The following is a 13,160-nucleotide window of genomic DNA, read 5'->3' on the forward strand; positions in this document are numbered from 1 at the left end:
AACCTGATTTGCTCCCTCCCTTCATCCGTGTCCTAAAGCTTTGGTATTGATTCCCACAAGTAAGGATGACGCCGTGGACCGGACACACCAATGTTGGAGAAAACAGAATTTATGCTTACCTGATAAATTACTTTCTCCAACGGTGTGTCCGGTACACGGCCCGCCCTGGTTTTTTAATCAGGTCTGATGAATTATTTTCTCTAACTACAGTCACCACGGTACCATATGGTTTCTCCTATATATATTTCCTCCTGTCCGTCGGTCGAATTACTGGGGTGGGCGGAGCCTAGGAGGGACTATATGGCCAGCTTTGCTGGGACTCTTTGCCATTTCCTGTTGGGGAAGAGAATATCCCACAAGTAAGGATGACGCCGTGGACCGGACACACCGTTGGAGAAAGTAATTTATCAGGTAAGCATAAATTCTGTTTTTTTCAACCTCAATAAAAAATATTATAAAAAAAAAAAGGGATATGAGCACCAAAAATAATTATTTTGTGATTCGGACAGAGCATACCATTTTAAAAAAGTGTCCAATTTACTTCTATTATCAAATTTGCTTCATTCTCATAATATTCTGTGTTGAAAAGATACATAGGTAGGCATCTAGAGCGCAATATAGCATGGAATAGTGATGCCATCTAGTGTTCTTGCAAATGGATAACATTCTTGCAAAATTGCTGCCATTTAGTGTTCCAGAAATGGTCAGGCACCTAAGCATACACTTCTTTCCAACAAAAGATGCCAAGAGAACAAAGTAAATTTGATAATGAAGTAAATTAGAAAGTTGTTTAAAATTCCACGTTCTATCTCACTGGTTTTCAAACCTGTCCTCAGGCCTCTCTAACAGGCCACATTTTGAGGATATCTGAATTGGAGCACAGGTGAAATAATCAGCTGATTAGTAAACGTGGTTATTTTACCTGCTCTCATTCAAGGTAATCCAGAAAACCTGGACCGTTGGGGAGGCCTGCGAACAGGTTTGACAATCAGTGCTCTATCTGTATTGTGAAAGAAAAATTGTGGGTTTCATCTCCCCTTAAACATATTGCATTATCTATAATACAATAACAAAGTATTTCTTCTTTCTTTCTCCATGTAGATATGTGGCAGTTGTGCACTCAGCCACTATGGGTCAGCATCGAAGTGTCCGGTGCACATGGCTAGTGACAGGCTGTGTCTGGATTTGCTCACTACTGCTCAGCACGCCTGCTCTTCTATACTCTGGAGTACGCTGGGGCGAGGGAGTGGCCCTGTGTGTTCTGGACCTACCTGGAGCTCCTCCATCTCTCTATTGGTTCACATTAGTGCATAGCCTCCTGACCTTCCTCTTGCCACTGCTTGTCATAGTGGTGCTGTACTCTCTTACTCTACATCACCTTGCCAGAGTCATGAGAAGAGTCCAGAGGGCTCCATCACAGCGCAGTCGCAGGGTCACCCGCATGGCACTGGCTATTGTAGCGTCCTTCCTTCTGTGCTGGGCCCCCTTCCATGCAGTGCAGCTGCTTAACCTAGTCTCTCCTGGGCCTCCTTCCATTTCTGTTTTCTACCTCAACCAGGCTGTCATCTGCCTCGGCTATGCACATAGCTGTGTCAGTCCTCTGCTGGTCATCTGCTGCACAGAGGGCTTCCGGGAGCGGTTACCACATGCACGGTAAGTTCATAAGCAAGGATATACATTCATAATTTACTACCTCTCACCTGAATTCTTGTCTAGCTTGTGCATGGTCTCATAAACATGTTTGGAAACACACTCTTCAAGAATTCTAAAACTTATCATGTTCTGAAAATAAATGGCCATCTTCTACATTCTTGCAATGTCATAATTCCTTAAAGGGACATTAAACACTTTGAGATGGTTATATAAAATGATAAATTGTATATATAAAACAACTCTGCAATATACTTTCATTATTTATTTTAGCTTTTCAGTTCCTGTTAGAAATGGAAGTGAAGAACACTGTTAAATCCAGCACAACCATTGGCTGCACACTCTAGTGACCTATTTAGAACTGTCTCTAATTGGTCACAGCAGAGAAGGTAACACAAGTTACAACATGGCAGCTCCCAGTGTTTTATAGACACTAAGGCCTAGATTTAGAGTTGGGCGGTAGCCGTCAAAACCAGCGTTAGAGGGTCCTAACGCTGGTTTTTACCGCCCGCTGGTATTTGGAGTCAGTCAGGAAAGGGTCTAACACTCACTTTGCAGCCGCGACTTTTCCATACCGCAGATCCCCCTACGCCATTTGCGTATCCTATCTTTTCAATGGGCTCTTTCTAACGCTGGTATTTAGAGTCTTGGCTGAAGTGAGCGTTAGAAATCTAACGACAAAACTCCAGCCGCAGAAAAAGTCAGTAGTTAAGAGCTTTCTGGGCTAACGCCGGTTTATAAAGCTCTTAACTACTGTGCTCTAAAGTACACTAACACCCATAAACTACCTATGTACCCCTAAACCGAGGTCCCCCCACATTGCCGCCACTATATTAAAAAATTTTAACCCCTAATCTGCCGCTCCGTACACCGCCGCCACCTACGTTATCCCTATGTGCCCCTAACACCGCCAACCCCTATATTATATTTATTAACCCCTAATATGCCGCCCCCAACGTCGCCTCCACCTACCTACAATAATTAACCCCTAATCTGCCGACCGGAGCTCACCGCTACTATAATAAATGTATTAACCCCTAATCCGCCTCACTCCCGCCTCAATAACCCTATAATAAATAGTATTAACCCCTAATCTGCTCTCCCTAACATCGCTGACACCTAACTTCAAGTATTAACCCCTAATCTGCCGACCGGAGCTCACCGCTACTCTACTAAATTTTTTAACCCCTAAAGCTAAGTCTAACCCTAACACTAACACCCCCCTAAGTTAAATATAATTTTTATCTAACTAAATAAATTAACTCTTATTAAATAAATTATTCCTATTTAAATCTAAATACTTACTTGTAAAATAAACCCTAATATAGCTACAATATAAATTATAATTATATTGTAGCTATTTTAGGATTAATATTTATTTTACAGGCAACTTTGTAATTATTTTAACCAGGTACAATAGCTATTAAATAGTTAATAACTATTTAATAGCTAAAATAGTTAAAATAATTACAAAATTACCTGTAAAATAAATCCTAACCTAAGTTACAATTAAACCTAACACTACACTATCAAGAAATAAATTAAATAAAATACCTACAATTATCTTCAATTAAACCTAACACTACACTATCAATAAATTAATTAAATACAATACCTACAAATAAATACAATGAAATAAACTAACTAAAGTACAAAAAATAAAAAAGAACTAAGTTACAAAAAATAAAAAAATATTTACAAACATTAGAAAAATATTACAACAATTTTAAACTAATTACACCTACTCTAAGCCCCCTAATAAAATAACAAAGCCCCCCAAAATAAAAAAATGCCCTACCCTATTCTAAAATTAAAATAGAAAAGCTCTTTTACCTTACCAGCCCTGAAAAGGGTCCTTTGCGGGGCATGCCCCAAATAATTCAGCTCTTTTGCCTGTAAAAAAAAAACATACAATACCCGCCCCCAACATTACAACCCACCACCCACATACCCCTAATCTAACCCAAACCCCCCTTAAATAAACCTAACACTAGGCCCCTGAAGATCTCCCTACCTTGTCTTCACCTCACCGGGTTCAGCGATCGGTCCAGAAGAGGGTCCGAAGTCTTGATCCAAGCGGCGGCTGAAGAACTCCATCATCGGGCTGAAGTCGGAAGTCCATCATCGGGATGAAGTCTTCTATCAAGCGGCATCTTCAATCTTCTTTCTTCCGGAGCGGAGCGGAGCCATCTGTCACGTGTCAGTCAAGGTCCTATAAATCCCTGTAAAGAGAAGTATAGTTTAAGTTATGAATCCAACTGTAGATAAGGTAAAGTTTAGATAGATTAGTATTCCACATAAAGTATGTAGTTGTGTGGGAGAATTGTTTAATTAGATGGCAGCAGGATATAAATGATTGTTGGAATCATTTATTAATTAAACAATTTTACCTTTGATTTACGGTAACAGTAGTACTAATATAACCTATAGCCAAAAGGTGGCAACATGATTGGCAGGTAAAATAGTACTAATACACCTGGTGGATATATTTATTAATAATGATAGAGAGTGGATCTCTGTAGTATATAGATGCAGTCAATACAGGAGCAAATAATAAGTTAAGGAGAGGATATGTTTTTAGTCTCTGATTATGAAATGAGAAGTAGCGGTAATGCGATCTTGAAATATAAACAGATTTAGAGTCTTACCGCAAGAACCGGAGGAAGAGTTTCTGAGCAGCCTTAGGTCCCTGCGATATGGCTGAGAGGCTTGGAGGATCCGGGTAAGAATCCGTTACACGCCGAAGTAGCGTGTGGTGTGTGTGAGAGCAAAGGCGTCCGGACGGCAAGCAGGAAGCTAGCAGGTTTGCGAGTGACGTCACCGCTATTTGCCGATCACAAGGAGACGCTGACGGTCAGAGTTACAGCAATGAGAATTGAAGAGGTAACTACGCTGGTAAAACTTAGTATGTTAGATCCCAATTTAGATTCAAGTTGGCAAGTAATAGATTTCCAAGAAAGCTGTAAGAAACTGACTGTGGAAACAAAAATTACTAAGCACCTAATGATCTGTGGGAGGGGTTTTTATACTGATTATACAAAGGTATCAGGTAACCTTAAAGGGACAAGAACAGATCATGACAGTACTCCCCCCTCAAGGAGCCACTCAGGGGATCAAGGTTTGGGTCTGTCAGGATGCCGCCTGTGGAACAAAGAGATCAGTCTTGGAGCAGAGAGGTTTGAAGCAGGCTCCCAAGAATCATCCTCGTCCGGATAACCCTTCCAATGCACCAAATACTGAAGTTTGCCCCCTCTACGACGAGAATCCTTTATAGAAGCTACTTCATACTCAGGGTCCCCTTCTTGAAGAACTTCAGTAGCTGGAGGGCAGTGTTCCATCTCCCGCGTCTGTTTGTAAGGCTTCAGTAAGGATACATGGAATGTAGGATGTATCCGCAAATTGTCCGGAAGGGACAGGGTAACAGCATTCTGATTCACAACATCTTTAATAGAATAAGGACCTATGTACAAGGAGGATAATTTGCGAGATGGATAGGGTAATCGCAAGTTACAAGTGGACAGCCATACCTTGTCTCCAACTTTATAGTTAGGTGATTCTAAATGTTTTTTGTCATAATAAAATTTATGTAACATTTTTGAGTGAGCGATATTGTCCTGAACAATAGTGAAAGTTTCGGATATGGTGTTAACCAAATCATTGACCAAGGGGCAAACACTATCTTGTAAGTCTTCTTGATGGAAAACCGGATGAAAGCTGTAATTAATGTAGAAAGGTGAGAACTTGGTGGTACTATTTACGGAATTATTGTAAGCGAATTCTGCATACATCAATAAAGAGGACCAGTTGTTTTGTTGGTTGTTAATAAAACAGCGTAGGAATTGCTCCAACCACTGATTAACCCTCTCCGTCTGACCATTGGTTTGTGGGTGGTAGGAGGTACTCAACCGGCGGCGTATTTTCAAGGTTTTACATAATTCAGACCAAAATTTACTCGTGAACTGGGATCCACGGTCTGATGTTATACTGAGAGGTAATCCATGATGTTTTATTACGTGTTGCATAAGAAGTAGTGCTGTTTCTGAAGCAGTCGGTAACTTAGTGGTAGGAATAAAGTGTGCCATTTTACTAAAAATGTCCACGACAACTAGTATAGTGGTAAAGTTAGAAGATTTAGGTAATTCAACTATATAGTCTAGTGCTATATCAGTCCAAGGTCGAGAGGGTATGGGAAGGGGTAGTAGTTGGCCGTATGGCTGTCTTTGTTGCGTCTTAGAGACTGTACATATAGTACAAGAATTGATGTAATTGGTAACATCTGTTTTTAAGGTTGGCCACCAAAAATGTCTTGTAATGAGGTCTATTGATTTAGAGATTCCGGGATGTCCAGCTAGAACAGAGTCATGGTAACTATATAGAATTTTCTCTCTTAAGGACTTAGGTACATACACCAGTTTGTCATGATAGTACAGTCCATTATTATGTAGAGTTACTTGTGTCTTTGGCAATTCTGAATCTGAGGTAAGATGTGTTTTTAGTAAACTAGTTATATCTTCTGTGAGTCCTATAATGTTTTCAGGGGGAATTATAGACACTTGTGATTGTGGTGATATAGGTTTATCTGGTATTCTAGAGAGAGCATCTGCCTTAACATTCTTATTAGCAGGTCTATAAGTTATTAGATAGTTAAATCTATTAAAGAATAGATTCCAACGCACCTGGCGTGAAGTAAGGGTTCTATTGGTTTTCAAAAACTGTAAGTTCCTATGGTCTGTGTATATTAGAATGGGAATGGAGGTTCCCTCTAATAAGTGTCTCCAGTGTTCGAAAGAGGCTTTGACAGCTAGAAGCTCCTTCTCCCCTATTGCGTAATTTATCTCTGATTCAGACATTACTCTTGAAAAAAAAGCAACAGGATGTAACGGATGTTTCAGACTTTGTCTTTGAGACAAAACTGCTCCAATGGCATAATCTGAGGCGTCTACTTCAATGACATATTGCAATGAGGGGTTAGGATAGGAAAGAATAGGTGCTGTAGTGAACCTGTGTTTTAATGTATTAAATGTATTTTCAGCTTCTTCAGACCAATGAAATTTGACATTAGACTTTGTGAGATTTGTAAGGGGTTTGGCTAATAGTGCAAAATTTTTAATAAACTTCCTATAGAAGTTCGCAAACCCCATGAACCTCTGAATCTGTTTTTTGGATGTGGGAGTAGGCCAGTCTAAAATAGCTTTTATCTTATTCTTTTCCATATCAATTCCTTCAGGAGTTATGACATAACCCAGAAAAGTGATGTTATTAGTATTAAAAATACATTTTTCTGGTTTGGCGTATAAATGGTGTTGACGTAGCCTAGACAGTACAGTGCGAACATGCTTTATGTGGTCTGATTTGTTTTGTGAGTATATGAGGATGTCGTCTAGATAGATTACAACATAGATGTCAAGAAGATCTTTAAATACATCATTTATTAGATACTGAAAGGTGGCAGGCGCATTGCAGAGCCCGAATGGCATCACTGTGTACTCATAGAGTCCGTAGCGCGTACGGAACGCAGTGAGCCACTCGTCACCTTCTCTCACTCTGATAAGGTTATATGCACCTCTGAGATCTAGTTTTGTGAAGTAGGAAGCCCCCTCAAGTCTCTCTATTAACTCGGGAATCAGAGGTAGTGGGTATCTGTTCTTTATAGTTCTACGATTAAGTTCTCTATAATCCACTATAGGTCTAATTGTACCATCTTTATTCTTGACGAAAAATATTCCTGCTCCAGCTGGAGAGGTGGATGGTCTTATGAACCCCTTACGGAGGTTTTCTTCGAGATAATCTTTTAGATAGTCTAATTCGATTTTTGAGAGTGGAAAAATATGCCCACAAGGTATATCTGCCCCGGGGATTAAGTCTATGGGGCAGTCATACTTCCTATGAGGAGGAAGATTTTCTTACTCTTTTTTACAAAAAACATCACAGAAATCCGAGTATTCGGGAGGTATGTTGTTAGAATCTGATTGCAAAATGTGATGGCTGGATATACAAGTGTTTTTACAATAATCAGAAGTGAATATAACATCAGAAGTTTTCCATGATATATTGGGGTCATGTAAATTTAGCCAAGAGTAACCTAAAACCAGAGGGTATATGGGAGATGATATAACATCAAAAGATATATATTCAACATGAGCACCCCCTATGGATACTTTAATGGGAATTGTGTGATGTGATATAGGACCGGAAGATATTTGACTACCGTCAATAACTCTAAGTAACACTGGATTTGTCTTTTTTATAAGTGGTATTTTATTTAAGGTTGTGAAATTCAAATCCATATAATTAGTGCTGGCTCCTGAATCAATAATCGCCCTGGATGTTACTCGTTGGTTCTCCCACTGCAAAATAAGAGTGAGTGAGCAGTTGGTATGATTAGGGGTATGAACATTATAACAAGTATTTACAGATGTTTTCTTACCCCTTTTCTGACGTCCCAGTATCGGACAATCTTTTACTGTGTGTTGTGCTGATCCGCAGTACATACACAGATTATTTTGTCTTCGTCTGAGCTTTTCTTGTGGATTGAGTGGACCTTTGACAAATCCAATATCCATGGCTTCAGGAGCATTTTGTGATTGACTACGTGTGCTTTGTTGTGGGGTTGTAGGAAAAGGTGAACGTCTAAATGTGTTTTCACTAGGATTGCGTTCAGATCTACGTTCTCTCAAACGTCTGTCTAAACTAATTGAGAGGTTAATTAACCCTTCTAATGTCTGAGGCATTTCAACTCTTGCTAGTTCGTCTTTAAGTGCGTCACATAACCCTAACCTAAACTGGTTTTTAAGAGACAATTCGTTCCAACCACTATCCTTTGAGAATCTTTTAAACTCAGTGATATAATCCTCTACAGGCTTTTTTAGTTGTTTTAATGCTCTCATACCGTTCTCAGCTGTGAGCTGCTTGTAGGGATCATCATACAATTGTGACATAGCAGAAAAAAAAGATTCTAAGGATAGTAATATGGGATCATTTGATTCAAAAAATGAATTAGCCCATATGCGTGGTTCTCCCCTTAGATAAGAGATAGTGGTTAAAACCTTAGTTTGATCTGTGGGGTATGTGTGAGGTTTGAGTGAGAATAATAGATAACAAGCATTCTTGAACTCTCTGAAGTGTTTTCTATCTCCATAAAAATGTTCAGGGGGGCTAACATTGGGTTCTACAATGTTTAATGTTTTTTGTTTGTCTGAAATTTCCTTTATGTAAGATTTAAGTGCAGTATTCTCATGTTGCAAGGTGTTTAATGCCTGTGTTATTGACTCAACCTTTTCAGTTAATGTCTGCACATGGGTTACTATATCTACTGGATTCATGATAGGCTTAGTAATTTATGTCACGTGTCAGTCAAGGTCCTATAAATCCCTGTAAAGAGAAGTATAGTTTAAGTTATGAATCCAACTGTAGATAAGGTAAAGTTTAGATAGATTAGTATTCCACATAAAGTATGTAGTTGTGTGGGAGAATTGTTTAATTAGATGGCAGCAGGATATAAATGATTGTTGGAATCATTTATTAATTAAACAATTTTACCTTTGATTTACGGTAACAGTAGTACTAATATAACCTATAGCCAAAAGGTGGCAACATGATTGGCAGGTAAAATAGTACTAATACACCTGGTGGATATATTTATTAATAATGATAGAGAGTGGATCTCTGTAGTATATAGATGCAGTCAATACAGGAGCAAATAATAAGTTAAGGAGAGGATATGTTTTTAGTCTCTGATTATGAAATGAGAAGTAGCGGTAATGCGATCTTGAAATATAAACAGATTTAGAGTCTTACCGCAAGAACCGGAGGAAGAGTTTCTGAGCAGCCTTAGGTCCCTGCGATATGGCTGAGAGGCTTGGAGGATCCGGGTAAGAATCCGTTACACGCCGAAGTAGCGTGTGGTGTGTGTGAGAGCAAAGGCGTCCGGACGGCAAGCAGGAAGCTAGCAGGTTTGCGAGTGACGTCACCGCTATTTGCCGATCACAAGGAGACGCTGACGGTCAGAGTTACAGCAATGAGAATTGAAGAGGTAACTACGCTGGTAAAACTTAGTATGTTAGATCCCAATTTAGATTCAAGTTGGCAAGTAATAGATTTCCAAGAAAGCTGTAAGAAACTGACTGTGGAAACAAAAATTACTAAGCACCTAATGATCTGTGGGAGGGGTTTTTATACTGATTATACAAAGGTATCAGGTAACCTTAAAGGGACAAGAACAGATCATGACACCATCTTCTTCCCAGCCGAAGCGGATCCATCCTCTTCAACCGACGCCTACTCGCCGAATGACGGTTCCTTTAAATGACGTCATCCAAGATGGCGTCCCTCGAATTCTGATTGGCTGATAGGATTCTATCAGCCAATTGGAATTAAGGAAGGAATATTCTGATTGGCTGATGGAATCAGCCAATCAGATTCAAGTTCAATCCGATTGGCTGATCCAATCAGCCAATCAGATTGAGCTTGCATTCTATTGGCTGATCGGGATCGGTAATTAGTTTAAAATTGTTGTAATATTTTTCTAATGTTTGTAAATATTTTTTTATTTTTTGTAACTTAGTTCTTTTTTATTTTTTGTACTTTAGTTAGTTTACTTCATTGTATTTATTTGTAGGTATTGTATTTAATTAATTTATTGATAGTGTAGTGTTAGGTTTAATTGTAGATAATTGTAGGTATTTTATTTAATTTATTTATTGATAGTGTAGTGTTAGGTTTAATTGTACCTTAGGTTAGGATTTATTTTACAGGTAATTTTGTAATTATTTTATCTAGGTAGCTATTAAATAGTTATTAACTATTGAATAGCTATTGTACCTGGTTAAAATAATTACAAAGCTGCCTGTAAAATAAATATTAATGCTAAAATAGCTACAATATAATTCTAATTTAAATTGTAGCTATATTAGGGTTTATTTTACAAGTAAGTATTTAGATTTAAATAGGAATAATTTATTTAATAAGAGTTAATTTATTTCGTTAGATAAAAATTATATTTAACTTAGGGGGTGTTAGGGTTAGGGTTAGACTTAGCTTTAGGGGTTAAAAAATTTATTAGAGTAACGGTGAGCTCCGGTCGGCAGATTAGGGGTTAATACTTGAAGTTAGGTGTCGGCGATGTTAGGAAGAGCAGATTAGGGCTTAATACTATTTATTATAGGGTTATTGAGGCGGGAGTGAGGCGGATTAGGGGTTAATACATTTATTATAGTAGCGGTGAGCTCCGGTCGGCATATTAGGGGTTAATTATTGTAGGTAGGTGGAGGCGACGTTGGGGGCGGCAGATTAGGGGTTAATAAATATAATATAGGGGTCGGCGGTGTTAGGGGCAGCAGATTAGGGGTACATAGGGATAACGTAGCTGGCGGCGGTGTACGGAGCGGCAGATTAGGGGTTAATAATAATATGCAGGGGTCAGCGATAGCGGGGGCGGCAGATTAGGGGTTAATAAGTGTAAGGTTAGGGGTGTTTAGACTCGGGGTTCATGTTAGGGTGTTAGGTGCAGACTTAGGAAGTGTTTCCCCATAGGAAACAATGTAGCTGCATTAGGAGCTGAACGCTGCTTTTTTGCAGGTGTTAGGTTTTTTTTCAGCTCAAAAAGCCCCATTGTTTCCTGTGGGGGAATCGTGCACGAGCACGTTTTTTAAGCTGGCCGCGTCCGTAAGCACCGCTGGTATCTAGAGTTGCAGTGGCGGTAAATATGCTCTACGCTCCCTTTTTGGAGCCTAACGCAGCCCTTCTGTGAACTCTAAATACCAGCGGTATTTAAAAGGTGCGGGAGAAAAAAAGCCAGCGTAGCTAATGCACCCCTTTGGCCGCAGAACTCTAAAGGCTGTGACACACTGCAAGCAGAGCGACGCGCAGCGTGTAGATGCAGCTGTGCGCGCTCAGTGTGTTTTGCCTTTTCATCTCTGAGCACTCTTCTGCGTTAGGTCGCGTAGCTAAGCGCTCAGAGATGAAATATTTGAACTTCAGAAGCGAAGCGACGCGGAGCGAAGCAGCTGCTTTGCCTCGCGCCGCATCGCTTGCAGTGTGTCACAGCCTTTAATCTAGCCGTAAAACTTTACACTTATTTTGGCACTTTTTAAACAACTAATGAAACTTTAAAAAATACATCTACATGTTAGTCATGGACTAATCATTTCTTTGAATGTATCATTCTATCTAGCATGTATTTAGTGTTTAATGTCCCTTTAATAAAATAGTAGAAATATTCCCCTAAGTCTTCAGGGCAAAACCAACTTCCAAATAATATGCCCCCCTATCTTGCTAAAGCAATAGTCTAGTCAAAATTAAACTTTCAAGATTCAGATAGAATTTTAAGCAACTTTCTACTTTAACCCTATTATCAATTTTTATTCGTTCTCTTGGTATCCTTGCTTGAAAAATCAAGAATGTAAGCTTAGGAGCCGGACCATTTTTGGGTCAGCACCTGGGTAGCGCTTACTGATTGGTAGCTATATTTAGACACCAATCAGCAAGCGCTAAACAAGTGATTAATCAAAAATGGTCTGACTCCTAAGCTTAAATTCTTGCTTTTTCAAATAAAGATACCAAGAGAACGAAGAAAAATTGATAATAGGAGTAAATTAGAAAGTTGCTTAAAATTGCATGCTCTATCTGAATCATAAAAGTTTAATTTTGACTAGACTATTCCTTTAGCTGCTACTTTTATTTTGTACTATTATACTTTTTTATGTAAAGTATTGTGTGCTATAGCTCTTCTCCAGGTTCAAAAAGAGAAGATTATGACCCCACTCATGCCAGATCTCTAGTTAATTTTCTAAATGTCCCCCAATTGGTCCCAAAATATAGTGTGAGGTTCATGTAATAATAAAAAAAAGTAGCATTTTTATTTATTTTTTAAAAAACAGCATGAAGTAGTTGTGAGGGGTTAAAATTGGCGGGTGTGGGGTGTTTAAAAAAAAACGCACTGAAAAGTGCCTTTATATTGCAGTCTATGGGGAACTGTCTGTTGCCAGTAAATATATATACTGTATATATATATATATATATATATATATATATATATATATATATACACATATTAACACATAAATATATATGTATATATTCATATATATTTAAGATCTGCTTCCCATTGTTGTGACAATATGTAATATACAGTATATATTTACACATATACATATATGATGTAGAGAATGAATTTATTTGTATGTAAAAATCTGGCTAATGTGAGTTGCATTAAATTCTGACATCAGAATCTGACCCAGAACCCTCTCTATTCTCAAATACACATTGCAAACAAGATGTCTCAAAATACAAAGGAGCAGACATTTGTTTAAATAGGAAGATAGGTCACTTCAAAGGGATTTTAGAACATGGTATTCTCAGGTTTGTGTTTCCATATAAGGAGTTTCCTGTCTTTAGGAGTGGACAATTCGTCTGCGAGAATAATGAAAGTTACACAAGTTCTCAGGGAATATAGCTCTTATCATCTAAGAGTTAATTACCCCATGCTGAGTTCAAATATACAAAATCCAGAC

General features: G+C 38.6%; 1 protein-coding gene across 1 annotated transcript in view; it reads left to right on the plus strand.

Moving 5' to 3' along the window:
* The window catches only part of LOC128662275 (melanin-concentrating hormone receptor 1-like), a 248,235-nt gene that overhangs the window by 155,565 nt on the left and 79,510 nt on the right, over window positions 1-13,160 (plus strand). Inside the window, exon 2 of the mRNA XM_053716089.1 lies at window positions 1,102-1,653. Coding sequence (XP_053572064.1) covers window positions 1,102-1,653 — 552 coding nt within the window. The remainder of the gene's footprint in view (window positions 1-1,101; window positions 1,654-13,160) is intronic.

This window comes from Bombina bombina, chromosome 6, assembly GCF_027579735.1.
Source record: "Bombina bombina isolate aBomBom1 chromosome 6, aBomBom1.pri, whole genome shotgun sequence".
Taxonomy (NCBI): domain Eukaryota; kingdom Metazoa; phylum Chordata; class Amphibia; order Anura; family Bombinatoridae; genus Bombina; species Bombina bombina.